A 15,741-nucleotide genomic window follows, 5' to 3' on the forward strand; every position below is an offset into this window, starting at 1 on the left:
ATAACCTTCATTAGCATTTTTCCTAGTATTTTTTTCTCTGATTATTAACATCTTACTAAGGTAAATTTGTTACAGTTAATGAACCAATATTGATACATTATTATTAAGTAAAGTATTTTCTTCAGATTACCTTAGTTTTTACCTAATGTCCATGTTACAGACGCTCATCCAGCATACCACATTACATTTAATAGTCATGTCTCCTCTTACATCTGACAGTTTCTCAGAGTTTCATTGGTTTTGGTGGCCTAGAGTATTTTGACGAGTACTGGTCAGGTATTTTGTAGAATATTCTCAATTGGGATTTGATGTTTCTCTTGTGATTAGATTGGGGTTATGTGTTTAGGGTGGAAGACTACAGTGATAAAAGTTATTTTCATCACTTCATATCAAGGGTATGTACTGTGAACATGGTTTATGACTTGATGTTGACCTTGATCACCTGGCTGAGGGAAGTGTGTATGTCACATTTTTCTGTAGAGTTCTCCCCACTCCTCCTATATTGGAAGGAAGTCAGTGTGCAGCCCACACCTCTAAGTAGAAAGTTATGCAGAGTATCTGTATACATTGCTTGGAATTCTTCTGCACCGGAGATTTGTCTCTTCTCCCATGTTTATTCAGTTATTTATTTTTATCAGTATGGACTTATAAGTATTTATCTTACACTTTAGGTTATAATTCATCACTGCTTTATTTTAGTGCTTGGCATTGGCCACTGGGAGCTGTTTTGGTTAGCTCCTGTTTTCCTTGGACATTTCCCCCATTATTGTGGATAGGTTTTTTTCCCCTGTACTTCTTTACTTTCTGGCCCTACAAGATGCTCCAGGTTTATCTTCTAATCACTTTTTGTTATAAATGTTTATTTTAGAGAGAGAGTGCAAGCATGAAGGTGGGACAGGGGCAGAGGGGAGGGGGAGAGAGAGTCTTAAGCAGGCTCCACACGTAGTGCAGAGCCTGATGCAAGACTCGCTCCCACAACCCTGTAATCATGACCTGAGCCAAAATTGAGAGTCGGACGCTCAACCAATTGAGCCACCCAGGAGCCACATTTTCTTCTGTATTTTTTGCCTTACCCCTAGAATCAGCCATGTCTCCAAGGATCCCTGTTTATTTTATTGGAGAGTGGTATTATAAGCCATTACCTGGGTGCTAGCTATGTTCATTGCTGCTGGGTGTTGCCTTTAAAAAAAAAAAAATTTTTTTTTTAATGTTTATTTTTTGAGAGAGACAGAGTGTGAGCAGGCGAGGGGCAGAGAGAGAAGGAGACACAGAATCTGAAGCAGGCTCCAAGCTGTCAGCACAGAGCCTGATGTGGGGCTTGAACAACTCACCGACTGCGAGATCATGACCTGGGCTGAAGCTGGCCGTCCAACAGACTGAGCCACCCAGGTGCCCCTCTTTTTGGCTGACAGAGCAGGGAAATAGATATATGTATACTTGACCAGTGTATATACATGTATGCTATTTTTATACGTAATCTTCTGTACTATATGAAGCTAAGCATGAGTTCATACTGATGTCTCCAGCTTGAATCCATTACTACCTGCGTCACTCTAGCCACCTCTATTTTCTCATCTGTCACCTTTCACTCTAACAGTGAAAGACTGGTGTCCTACCATCTGTTGTCCATGGGCTTAAATCATTCAGTTCCAGTGCACAGGTATAGCACTATCGGAATTACTAACCTGTACCACACTCCCTTCATTGACTTGTTTTATGCATTTGTAACAGATTGTTTTGTCACATTCTGCCTTCCATTCTGGGATCCTCCCACCTCAATGAATTTTTAAAAATTTGCGTATTTTAAGGCTTATTCTTTGTGCTCTAAGGTTCTGAGTTTTAACCTGCAGTGCCTTGTATCCATCATTACAGTATTATACAGAATCCCTTGTTTCACCAATTTAGTCTTTCCACTTTTTCCTCCATGACCTCTCCCCTGCCTCAGCAAGTACTGATCTTTTCACCATCTTTGTAGGTTTCACCTTTCCCAGAATATGACATAATTAAAATCACACGGTAGGTAGCCTTTTGAGACAGGCTTCTTTCACTTAAAGTGCATTTAAGATTCATTCATTCATGTTGGGGTGTCTGGGTGGCTCAGTCCGTTGAGTGTCCGAATCATTTTTTTTTTTTTAATTTTATTTTTTATTTTTTAAAATTTACATCCAAATTAGTTAGCATATAGTGAAACAATGATTTCAGGAGTAGATTCCTTAATGCTGCTTACCCATTTAGCCCATTCCCCCTTCCACAACCCCTCCAGTAACCCTCAGTTTGTTCTCCATATTTATGAGTCTCTTCTGTTTTGTCCCCTTCCCTGTTTTTATATTATTTTTGTTTCCCTTTCCTTATGTTCATCTGTTTTGTCTCTTAAAGTCCTCATATGAGTGAAGTCATATGATTTTTGTCTTTCTCTGACTAATTTCACTTAGCATAATACCCTCCAGTTCCATCTACGTAGTTGCAAATGGCAAGATTTCATTCTTTTTGACTGCCGAGTAATACTCCATTGTATATATATACCACATCTTCTTTATCCATTCATCCATCGATGGACATTTGGGCTCTTTCCATACTTTGGCTATTGCTGATAGTGCTGCTATAAACATGGGGGTGCATGTGTCCCTTCGAAACAGCACACCTGTATCCCGTGGATGAATGCCTAGTAGTGCAATTGCTGGGTCGTAGGGTAGTTCTATTTTTAGTTTTTTGAGGCACCTCCATCCTGTTTTCCAGAGTGGCTGCACCAGCTTGCATTCCCAGAGTGTCTGAATCTTGATAGAGTCGTGGGATTGAGCCCTGCCTGTGTTGGGCTCCACATTGAGGATGGAGCCTGCTTAAGATTCCCTCTGCCCCACTCTCCCACTCGCACTCTCTCTCCCTCAAACTAAAAAAAAAAAAAATCATTCATGTCTTTGTGGCTCGATAGCTCATTTCCTTTTATTGCTAAATAATATTTCATTGTATGGATGTATCAAAGTTTGTCCGTTTACTTATTGAAGGGCATCTTGGCTGATTCCAACTTTTGATGATTATGAACAAAACTTGCTAGAAACATTTGTGTGCAGGTTTTATGTGGACATAGTTTTCAGATCAGTTGGGTAAATACCTAGGAGTATGATTGCTGGATGTTATGGTAAGGCTATCGAATTGTTTTCCCCTTACCAACAATTATAGCAACTCTCTTGAAAGAGTGCAGTTAACATCAAGCAAGTAATTTATTTGATCTTTAACAAGTCACTCTGGTAAAAAAGTTGGGTCACTCTCAAAAAGTATCCCCTGGTGGATGATGCTTCTGCTTTTGCTGTTTAGTCTGTTCCCTAGATTATTAAGTGCACATAAATAGGGTAAAGGGATCATGGCAAAAAAAAAAAAAAAAGTTATCCTCTTTCAGAGAACTTCTTCTGAATCCAGATTAGTTTGGAAAATGTCTGTGACCTGGGAATTTGATGATGAGATGTGGCTTGGAATTGGTTTGTGATAGGTAGAGTTGCATTTATTTGTTTTTATCATTTTTCTTTAATGTTTATTTTTGAGAGGCAGAGTGCAAGTGGGGGAGGGGCAGAGAGAGAGGGAGACAACAGAATCCGAAGCAGGCTCCAGGCTCTGAGCTGTCAGCACAGAGCCTGACGTGGGGCTCGAACTCACGAACCGTGAGATCATAACCTGAGCTGAAGTCAGATGCTTAACTGAGTTGCATTTATTTATTTGTTTAGTGAATGCTGTAAGATGAGTAGAAAGGTCTGCCAGAGGATTTTAAGGATTCCAAGAAAATAGATTGGTTTCTTCCCACTGCAGTTGTAATGTAGATTATCATTGTTTTTTTCATTGATAAAGAAATAGAGATTAAGTATTTTTCTCATTAGAGATATGTAAATAGAAATTTTCCTGGTATATGTCTATTGATGTTGAAACTAGTAGATTGGTAAAGTATAGGAATATAATCTCCAGTTCTGTTTTTTTAAAATTAATTTATTTAAGAATTTTTTTTTAACGTTTTTATTTTATTTTTGAGAGACAGAGACAGAGTGCTAGTTGTAGAGGGGCAGAGAAAGAGTGGGATACACAGAGTCTGAAGCAGGCTCCAGGCTCTGAGCTGTCAGCACAGAACTCGACACGGGGCTTGAACTGACGAACCATGAGATCATGACCTGAGCTGAAGTCAGATGCTTAACTGACTGAGCCACTCAGGCACCCCTCTTCAGTTCTGGTTTTTAAGTATTCTGTTAAGGTTAGTGATGAGTTGTTGAGGGATTTGTTAGTTATAGTTACCTAATCCAACATTTGTGAGAGATTTAGCACAAGCAGATTTTATTTACTTTTTTTACAGGTTTATTTATTTTGAGAAAGAATGTGTGCACATGCGAGTGGGGAAGGGGTGTGTGTGTGGGGGGGGGAATCCCAAGCAGGTTCTGTGCTGCCAGCAAAGAGCCTGACGTACGGCTCCATCTCACGAACCAGGAGATCATGACTTGAGCCAAAATCAAGAGTCAGATGCTCAACCAACTGAGCCATCCAGGCGGTCCTAAGTTAATTAATTAATTATATATTTTTTTACAGAGAGAGAGTGCAAGTGTGTATGTGGCAGGGAGAGAGAATCCCAGACAGGCTCCATATTTGTCAAGTAGATGAATGGAATATTAGTCCTCGGAGGCTGAGGGAAACCAATTGAGACTGGCTAAGGATACAGGTCTGTGTATGGTCTGTTCATTTTACCAATGATCCCACCATCCGAGGTCCTACTATAACTTCTTAACCTCCTTGGATGTGCCCTGGATGTGCCTTCTTGGTGCTGGAGCCCAAGAAGTTGAATTATTACCAAGGCCTAGAAGTTGGGGAGTTGAAAAGAAGGTTCCAGATGCTCTCAGTTATCTCTTCGTGAAGCCCATTGAGTCTGACATTAAAACATTTGCCATTGACCTTCAGGTGCCCTTTAGCGTGCTAAGTGCAGGACAAAGTTCCCTTTTACAATGTGTGTGTGACAAAAACCAATAAATAAGTGGCACTGAGGGTTACACAACAATGGGTTTGTTGTAAGTTATCCTGGCCAAAGGGCTTTTGTGCCAAAGGCTGGCAGCAAAATGGCACAGGAAGGCGGCCAGCCTCTAGTCTTAACACATACTTGGCCTTTGTAATTGAAAGGTAAAGAAATCTGTGAAGCACTGTTTATCTTTTCCAAGGGAAGCGCTTTTCTCTCCTAGTGGCCAAAGTCCATTTTATTTTTTTATTCCCCCCCCAATATTTTATTATCTTAAATTCTAAACAAGAGCTTTGCTGTTTAGTTTTATATATATTATATTTCAAACAAACACGTTTTAATTATTTGCCAAAGGCCATTTTAAACATAGAGCCAGGCACTTGGGCTGAGTAAGCCAAGTATTGAGACAGCTGATTCACTCAGGACTTCCCAATATTTGTATTAAAGTATGAGGAAAAGGAAGAATCAGAGACAACTGAGCATATTGGCTTGCTTTTCATTTACTTTATAATCTCTTATCTTTTTCTTGCTGACCTATTTCCTCTTGGAAACCTTTTTTGCTGTCTACTTTCCTAGCAGTGTTTGGAACATAGCTGATCCTTGGTGTATATTTGTCAAATGAGTGAATGTAAGCTCTGTATTCAGAGTGTGAGAAAATACCTGATACCTTCTGAAGACACAACTCTGGTTTGGTTGCAAGTGATGTTTATAGAGTCTTAAGGCTGACCCCAAAGTGGCTTCCTATTTTGCTGCTTTTGCCCTGTCTTCTGTCAAGCTGATAATTGCTTGTCTTCATCTGTCATTGTGATAGATTCAGGATAGTTCATTGTCCGTTCATACTGGGCATGACTGAACTCCTTTCCTCTGAAGCCCTTGCCTCATACCCCCTCTTTTATTATTGTTGACAGCTTCATCTTCCTGTCTTTTTCAGTCACGCAAAGATTTGATAGCTACCTTTCTTTCTCATAGTTCATCTCAAGTTGCCTTTTCTTTAGTGACTTCTTTAGACTCTTTTGTTGTTTGTATGGGGTGTTTTTTGTTTTTTTAGATGGTTTTTATGAATTCAGAGATTTGTGTATTTATGGTAGACAGGGCATAGAATTGGGTGACAGGTCTGAATGACAAATTTCTGCCCTCTGTTTGCTTACATTGTCCTTGAGTTAGAGTAAAAACACAGATAACTGCAGAACAAAGTAGGTAGTATGGGGCAAGTGCTAGATGAACGGTACCCACACTGCTGCAGGTGGTCAGATGGGGGTGATCTTTCAGTTGGAGTCATCAAGATGGTGTGTTTGGGCTGAGTCTGTAACAGTAAAAATGAGAAATAGCTTAAAAGTTCATCAGTAGGCATGGTATACATCAATAGGGTATAGTCTATAAAAAATCTTCAAAAAAATTTTTTTAATGTTTTATTTATTTTTGAGAGACAGAGACCGTGTGAGTGGGGGAGGGGCAGAGAGAGGGGGAGACAGAATCTGAAGCAGGCTTCAGGCTCTGAGCTGTCAGCCCAAACTCACAAACCATGAGATCATGACCTGAGCTGAAGTTGGAAGCTTTAACCGACTGAGCCACTCAGGAACCCCTATAAAAAAATCTTATAAAAAGATATTTGGAGAAATCATTCATGAAACAGAAGCTCCTAAGCAAGATAGCAAGGTACAAAACTTTATAAGATGGATGCATATTTTTTGACTAGAAGGGAACATATCAAAATGTTAAGTGAATATCTGCAATTTTCGGGCCACCTGGCTGGCTTAGTTAATTAAGCGTCCAACTTCAGCTCAGGTCATGATCTCATGGTTCATGAGTTTGAGCCCTGCATCGGGCCCCCATGCTGACATTGCAGAGGCTGCTTGGGATTCATTCATTCATTCATTCTCTCTCTCTCTCTCTCTCTCTCTCTCTCTCTCTCTCTCTCTCCCCCTCCCCCTCCCCCTCCCTCTCTCTCTGCCCCTCCCCTGAGTGTTCCCTCCCTCCCTCTCCCTCTCTCCCCCCACCCCAGAATAAACTTTAAAAAAGTTAAGTGAATATTTGCAATTTTCTGTATATTTTATGCACTATTAAGAACATATATTAACAAAAAGTTACTTCTAAAAAAGGAATACTTGTTTCCTGTTGCTTTTGAATTCCTTTTTTACCATTGTGCTGTACTGAATAGGTTTTTTGCTTTTGCCTTCTATGCTCATTTTCTAGACATGATCCTCTGCTAGTTCTTTTCACTTTGCCTAGGTCTGTCAGAGTTACATGGTTTCCTTATTCTTGTCTCCACAAATACCATGGAATTTGGAATCTGACCGATCAGAGTTCAAGTCCTAACTTAGACATACCGGTTTGGAACATCCTTAGTTTCCTCATTGGTAGAATGCTAAGGTTAATTGGGTTGTCTGAAGATAGCTGAGATAATGTGCGTATCAAAGCCTAAGATGGTGCCAGCTGCATAGGTTCTGCAAGTTGACAAGCGTTTAGCAGCATCCCTGGACTCCACCTTCTAGATGCCAGGAATATTTCCCAACCACCCCCAATTGTAACAACCAAAAATGCCTCCAGACATTGTCAAATGTCCCACTGGGGCATAATAGTGCCCCTGATTGAGAATCAAAAGTTCTTCAGGAATGAGGAAACCTTGTTATCAGAAACTGCTGTAAGATCTACTCTCCACCTTTCACCCCATTCTGTCTTCTTGACCAGTATTCTTCACGTGCCCATGCTTAAATCAGTTGTTGGCATGAGAACCACCATGATTGATTTAGAAATTTACCTGTTCCCTCCCCTGAGAGGAGGGTATGGTATCTATCTGAACAAAAATGGGTATTGTTCTGAGGAAGAGATCTGGACATTAGATAGGCAACAACAGAATCTGCTTACGGGGCAAAAAACTCTAAAATTGCTTACCTCTGGCAAGGGCCTATCGCAAGTGTCATGGTGGAAGATACAGGCAGTTTGACTGTTGGGTCTGCAGAAGCGATTGGGAATGGTAGTAAAGGGGGGTGAGAGTAACTTTAGGTGAGGACAGGAGCTATATTGATATTGTTCACCGTTGACTCTCCAGCACTTAACACAGATCCTAGTGGATAGCAGATGCTTAATGAAAATTTTAAAAATGAATATAGAAAAATACTGATCAGAATTCTGTCCTGGTGAAATGTGAAGTGTGTTTTGGGTTCAGTGAACGGTGGTATGATTATAGGTACAGTTGGCTGACATGAAGAGACTCCTGGAGACCACCCCGATTCCTTTCTTTCAGATAAACTGTATTCAGCTTCAGGGAAATTGTGCTTTGGCCTAAATAGTGCCTTAAAATAAGCATGAAGTATTTGACTCCTGATATTGATGTTATTAATTCATTAGGTTTCTTTTACTTCCTTTTGTAAAAGTAAACATTTCTGTGACACAACTCCTGATGGGCTCACCAATTGATTGGCTTTTTTTCTACGATACATACATGCTATGTACATGAGATATGAGAAACAGAGGAACAAATTAAAAAGGACTAGATAAACACAAAGTAAACTTTCACAGTAATACTGGTTTAAATTTGGTTTAATGGTTCAAAATATGTTTTGCTTATTGAAAAATTAATATTTGCTTTTTCAACAGAGTGAATAACTATGAGTCATTGATTCTTTTGGAGGTGGTGGGGAGGTGGAGATATTTATTACCTTGATTGTGGTCGTGGTATTACAAGTGTTTGCATATGTCCAAACTCATCAAATTGTATACATTAAGTATGTACAGGTTTTTGTGTACTGATAAAACCTCAGTAAAGCTATAAAAACAAAAATCAGTGTTGTCCCTCTGAGGAGATGAAGCCCAGGTGCATCTTCTCTTGGCTCCCAGGACTGAATCCAGGGCAGCAATAGGACCTTGGCTGACTTTATTTCTTTAGTATTTTACCTTACTAATTTTGTGTTTTTGCTTTGTCTATAGCTAAGCTGTTCCCCATTGGTAGCAGCAGTGATTAGGGGTTTGGCTTTATGGTTTGATCACTTGATCTGTTTAAGGGAATTAATGTTTCTAGATACCTGCTTTCTGTTGGGTGAGAGACAACAGCAAATCTGGTTAGTCTGTTCTATTTGTCTACTTTGAGCTCAAGTCAATTAAGATTTTCATCCCCACTGGGAGAAGATGGGCCCTTTAACATCTATACTGGTCTGTGTTTAATCTTGGCCCATGTCTGAGATTTTAGGGTTGGAGCTGTAAGCACTATTTCTGTGTATATCTGTGTGTCTGTAATTCAGAAAGTTCTTTACCTTTACAATTTACAAGGGATAAAATAAACATGAAATATTTTTAAAGGAATATTTTATTAATGGTTCAAAACTTTTTTGCTTATTAAACATCAATACTTGGTTAGAACAGAGTGATTAGCTGTGAGTCACTCATTTTCTTAAATCTTGGTATACCACTTAAGAAAATAGTAACCATACTAGTTATTTCAGAAGAAATTTAATAGAATTGGTTAAGTAGGTGTTAGAAGACCAAAAAAGCAAAAAGAGACCTTGAGGGAGGGGAAACAGGGAACAGGCTGCTGTTACAGAAACTTGAAGTTCAGAGAAGAGGCTTCTCAGAGCTGGTGCCATTAGTTCTAGGGAGCTGCACTGAAGCTTGTTCTGTCTGCATGAGGCGGAAAGGAAAACGGGAGACCGGAACCGACTGCCAGGGCAATGCTGGTGTGAACAGCAAGCGAACAAGAAGGAGACCGTCCCGTGTCACTGCTCCTTCCTTGTTCCTTCCACTCTCTTCACATGTCTACTACTGGTAGTGGGACCTGACGGGAGGAGAAATGCAGTTGTGGAGTCCCAGCCCAACACCACAGAGACTGAGTGTGGAGTTGAAAGACTAATAAGTGATACCCTGAACACTTTGAATGAAACAGAGGTTCAAAGAGCCGGTCCTGGGTTCAGTTAATTAAGAAATTAAAAATTTTTTTCATCGCTGGAAAGGTAGTAGCTGAAAAAAAGGCAAAACTGGAAAGAATACCTCTCTCTGAGAGGCCTACTTTTCCTGTACGGGGTCAGATGTTAAATATTTTAGGCTTTGCCGGTCATGAAGTCTCGGTCTCAAATACTTAACGTTGCTTTTGCAGCACAGAAGTGGGCTTAGACAGTATGTAAACAAATGAGTGTGACTGTGTTCCAAGAAAACATATTTGCAGAAACAGCAGTGGGCTGAATTTGGTGAGCGCCAAACAGTTTGTAGACTCCTGATGTAGAATATACACTTAGGGTGAGGTTAATCAATGATAGTCCATATGGATTCATGTTTGGAATAACCTTGATACTTTTTTGAATTTGGGAGACCATCTTCTTAGATCTGATCAATTTTTTAAAAATTTCATTCTAGCTAACGAAGGCCTGTAAGAGGAATCGGAGAGGTGTTAGCTCTGCCATTCTTTTGTTCACTTATGATTGCATTATTAGTATTATCTTTAATGCATAGTTTCTTTATAGGAATCTTTTTTAAGCCACTTACTCATTTTAGTATGCTTTAGTAGCTAAAAATGTATATAGTTGCACAACAGTGTGAATGTACTTAATGCCATTGAACTGTATACTTAAAAGTCGTTAAAATGGTAAATTTTATGTTAACATACATTTTACCATAAAAAAATTGATGCAAGTCTATTTGCACGGATACACGTCCTGTTATGGAACATCACTCTTTCTTCCAACATCTCAAGTACTGGCAGTGATTGGCTGTCATGAAACCTCATAAGGGTGCCAATTTCTAGCTGAACATTAAATTCATAAAGCCTAATTTCTTATTCTTTTTAATTAAAAGAAAAAATAGAGTATGAAATATCTTCTCCCTTCATCCCAGTGGATCATTCTTTACACTCCTGGGTATGCCAAGACCACAGGGCCAGAGACCTGTTTTCTAATAGTATGCTTTGATTTATATTGAGGCAGAACATTAGTCCTGTATACTGGACTTTTTTTCTAGTTCTTCCCCTGCCTGCTTCTATTGCTGAGGGTGTTACCCTGACCTTGTATTTTCATGCCTGCACTCCCATTCCTAATCCAGCTCTGTTTTTTTCGTCCACATTTCTGTGATACTTTATATAAATTTCTGTTATAATTCTTACCACGTTGTATTTTAGTTGTTTGCTTATATATCACTCCTCCTTTAAAAAAAAAAGTTTATTTATGTTACAGCACGAAGCGGGGAAGGGCGGAGAGAGAAACAGAATCCCAAGCAGAAGGAGCTCAATTCCACGACCATGAGATCATGACCTGAGCTGAAATCAAGAATCCCTTGCCCCAGTAATGAACATTTGTGCTTCCTACAGTTTTTGCATGGGAAAAGGTCTCATGGCAACTTGTTGCCAGAGTTTTAAGAATTTATTTTTTTATTAAAATTTTTAAAAATTTATTTATTTTAGAGAGTGCAAGCGGAGGAGAGGGGTAGATGGAGGGGGAGAGAGAGAGAGACAGACAGACAGACCGGGAGAGAATCTTAGGCAGGCTCCACACTCAGCACGGAGCCTGACACAAGGCTTGGTCCCACAACCCTGGGATCATGATCTGAGCCGAAATCAGAGTTGGACGCTCAATTGACTAAGCCACCCAGCTACCCCTCTCCTCCTTCCTTTTTGAGTAGCATGTCTTGGTTATTTACCTGGCTGTGGCACATAGCATGCTCTCACTAAATGTTTTTGTCAGATTACTGGAACTAGAACTTAACCCACATTTTGACAATCTTGTCATTGTTTTATAATCCAAGCTGTTGATGGTGGCTCAGCTAGATCTTCCTCTCCTTTATAATTTTGGCCAAGCTTAGTTATTTTCAGAGTCCTAAATCTCATCTTCCAGCTCAGCCCTTTTCTATACCAATATTTGGCAATAGGAAGACTTGGGGACACGAGTTATATTTGCACAGTACACATCTTTCAGAATAATTATTGCAATTGATCTTGCCAATGTTGATTAATTTGTTAAACAAATATTTATTGACTGCCTGCTGTGTGCTAGGAACTCTGCTGGGGATAAAACAGTGAGCATTTTACATACAAGGAAATTGAGATTATGTAACATGTTAACGAGAACTGCAGCTGGAGCCTAGGTGTCCTGGCTCCTCCATGGGGTAGAAGGGAGTTGCTGTGAGAAGTTAGAGCAGTATAGTTGGGATGCTGTATGTGAAGGAGTTTGCTCGTGATCATTCTAACCTCTAAGTATTTTCAGTAATTAAAGAGCTCAATCTTTCAAAGGGAAGCACATCACATTTATTTAAACCATATTGGAGGTTCAGTTTGGCAAACCGTTAGCCTGGTCCACCCTTTCAGGATGGTCAGAATATAAACTCAATTCAGGATTCTCTAGGAGTGGATGGTCTGGAGAATTCTGTGGGATTTTCTGTCTTGGCTGCTAGAAAAGTAGTTGACTGATGTGTGGTGGCCAGATAGAGAGTGTCTGCTGTTCTGGTGTTGATGTGCATCTTGGTGTGGTCACTGTAGAATCAGGTCAGTATGATCCTTGTCGGTTGATGGTTCAGAAATTGCTTCCCTACAAGTATTAAATTCTGAGAAAAGATCACATTAAGAGATCTAGGGGTGCCTGGGTGGCTCAGTCAGTTAAGTGTCCAACTTCGGCTCAGGTCATGATCTCGCGCTTGTGAGTTTGAGCCCCAAGTCAGGCTCTGTGCTGACAGTTCAGAACCTGGAGCCTGCTTTGGATTCTGTCCCTCTCTGTCCCTCTCCTCGTACTCTCTCTCTCTCTCTCTCTCTCTTAAAAATAAATAAACATTAAAAAAGAGAGAGATCTAAAAACAGGTTTATAAGTCAAAATAACAACTTACAGTGATAGATGTATATCTGGCTCAAGATCTGGAATCTCTCTAAACCAGAGATTCCCTCCTGCTGGGTTCTAGGCTAAGACCACATTAAAAATTAGAAGGTTGTTTGCTTGGGAAGCATAGAATTCGGAGCCAGTTGAGTAGTATTTTTTTGTGAACTTCAGGTTATGAAGAGTTGATCTTCTTTTACTCTGGGGGTATTTCTGTCTTTACTCCTGGACATTTGGGGTCAAACCACTCAGACCTGTGGGAAGAGACTGCTGTACCCTTGCCCTTCCACTTTCTTTTTTTTTGTTTGTTTTTTTCAGATATTATTTTTTTAATTTACATCCAACTTAACATATAGTGCAACAGTGATTTCAGGAGTAGATTCCTTAATGCCCCTTACCCATTTAGCCCATCCCCCCTCAACCCCTCCCCCAAACCTCTGTTTATTCTCTATACTTAAGAGTCTTTTATGTTTTGTCTCCCTCCCTGTTTTTATATTATTTTTGCTTCCCTTCCCTTATGTTCATCTGTTTTGTATCTTAAAGTCCTCATATGAGTGAAGTCCTATATTTATCTTTCTCTAATTTCGGTTAGCATAATATGCTCTAGTTCCACCCACGTAGTTGCAAATGGCAAGATTCCATTCTTTTTGACTGCTGAGTAATACTCCCCTGTGCGTGCGTGCGTGCGTGTGTGTGCACCACATCTTCTTTATCCATTCATCCATCGATGAGCATTTGGGCTCTTTCCATACTTTGGCTATCGTTGATAGTGCTGCCATAAATGTTGGGGTGCATGTGCCTCTTCGAAACAGCACACTTGTATCCCTTAGATAAATACCTAGTAGTGAGTGCAATTGCTGGGTCATATTGTAGTTCTGATTTTTTGAGGAAACTCCATACTGTTTTCCAGAGTGGCTGCATCAGTTTGCATTCCCACCAGCAGTACAAAAGAGATCCTCTTTTCTCCACATCCTTGCCAACATCTGTTGTTGCCTGAGTTGTTAATGTTAGCCATTCTGACTGGTGTAAGGTGATATCTCATTGTGGTTTTGATTTGTATTTCCCTGATGAGTGATGTTGAGCATTTTTTTCATGTGTCGGTTGGCCATGTGGATGTCTTCTTTGGAGAAGTGTCTGTTCATGTCTTCTGCCCATTTCTTCACTGGATTATTTGTTTTTTGGGTGTTGAGTTTGGTAAGTTCTTTATAGATTTTGGATACTGACCCTTTATCTGATATGCTGTTTGCAAATCTCTTCTCCCATTCCATAGGTTGCCTTTTAGTTTTGCTGCTTATTTCATTCTCTGTGCAGAAGCTTTTTATTTTGATGAGGTCCCAGTAGTACATTTTTGCTTTTGTTTCCCTTGCCTCTGGAGACATGTTGAGTAAGAAGTTGCTGTGGCTGAGATCAAAGAGGTTTTTGCCTGCTTTCTTCTCTGGGATTTTGATGGATCCTCTAGGATCTGTTGGAAGTGCTGCTAGGATTTTGATGGCTTCCTGTCTTACGTTTAGGTCTTTCATCCATTTTGAGTTTATTTTTGTGTATGGTGTAAGAAAGTGGTCAGGTTCATTTTTCTGCATGTTGCTGTCCAGTTTTCCCAGCACCATTTGCTGAGGAGACTGTCTTTATTCCTTTGGATATTCTTTCCTGCTTTGTCAAAGATTAGTTGGTCATACGTTTGTGGGTCCATTTCTGGGTTCTCTGTTCTGTTCCATTGATCTGAGTGTCTGTTCTTGTGCCAGTACCATACTGTCTTGATGAGTACAGCTTTGTAATTTAGCTTGAAGTCCGGGATTGTGATGCCTCCAGCTTTGCTTTTCTTTTTCAAGATTGCTTTGGCTATTTGGGGTCTTTTCTGGTTCCATACAAATTTTAGGATTGTTTGTTCTAGCTCTGTGAAGAATGCTGGTGTTATTTTGATAGGGATTGCGCCCTTCCACTTTTTGGACATTCAGTTGTTAAAAAAAAGCCTCTGTCATTACCAGTTTCCTTGTGAAGGGTAGAACTGATTAGGATTTCCAGGAGTTGTACTTATTTTATATTTATTATTACTTAGGTAATATATGAAATCTATTATTCCAGGAGATTTGTGGTAGTTTGTGCTACTTAATACGATCTAGGAATAGCTTACCTTTCTTTACAATCTTCACTTTGATTCCTGTAACACTCTCCATAAAGCACTAATGTATTTTCCACTTCCACTGAGCACTTACTGTCGGCATACTGACCTTAGTCCCTGTTTTTCCCTCCAGGGTCATCTAGTAGCAGACACCCAAATCAGGCAACTCCAAAGAAAAGTGGATTAAAGAATGGCCAAATGAAGAATAAAGATGACGAGTGCTTTGGGGATGATATCGAGGAGATCCCAGACACAGATTTTGATTTTGAAGGGAACCTGGCCCTTTTTGACAAGGCAGCTGTGTTTGAAGAGATTGATACCTACGAGAGGAGAACTGGTACCCGTTCCCGGGGCATCCCAAATGAAAGGCCTACTCGGTACCGCCACGATGAGAACATCCTGGAGTCGGAGCCCATTGTCTACCGGCGGATCACTGTGCCCCACAACGTGAGCAAGGAGTTCTGCACTGGTGAGTTGCACCAGGTCCGCTTCCCACCGGCTGCTCTTCCCTCTCCATTATGCCTGAAACACAATGACCTAGATTCTGAATCAGAGGCTTGCAGTAGGAATTAACTAAAGTGGCTTTGCGGTTGGCTTATTATCATTGTCTCTTGGGAATTGTGGCTAATGTAGCATCCTACCTATCACAGCATAGGGTAGGGGGCTGATTTCATGTCCATTTATATCCTACATCTGACAGAACCTGGTCTGCTCTTTATTTAGTGTGTTGTGATTAACAACTAAAGGCATAGGGGCCAACTAATCAGATCTTTGACTTTTCACTTTGGCTTGCCTATTACACTGCCTTTACATTTTACCAGAGGTTCAACTCTGATTCACTAGTTGTTTGTTGGGGTAAAAAA

General features: G+C 40.2%; 1 protein-coding gene across 4 annotated transcripts in view; it reads left to right on the forward strand.

Annotated features, from left to right (window-relative positions):
* The window catches only part of EDC3 (enhancer of mRNA decapping 3), a 60,613-nt gene that overhangs the window by 22,940 nt on the left and 21,932 nt on the right, over positions 1 to 15,741 (forward strand). For all 4 annotated transcript variants that reach the window (XR_006218501.1, XM_042988395.1, XM_007084592.3 and 1 more), the window contains exon 4: positions 15,012 to 15,347. Coding sequence is in view for 3 of the 4 variants with exons in the window: in XM_042988395.1 (XP_042844329.1) it covers positions 15,012 to 15,347 (336 nt within the window). In the remaining variant the exon portion in view is untranslated. The remainder of the gene's footprint in view (positions 1 to 15,011; positions 15,348 to 15,741) is intronic.

This window comes from Panthera tigris, chromosome B3, assembly GCF_018350195.1.
Source record: "Panthera tigris isolate Pti1 chromosome B3, P.tigris_Pti1_mat1.1, whole genome shotgun sequence".
Classification (NCBI taxonomy): Eukaryota; Metazoa; Chordata; class Mammalia; order Carnivora; family Felidae; genus Panthera; species Panthera tigris.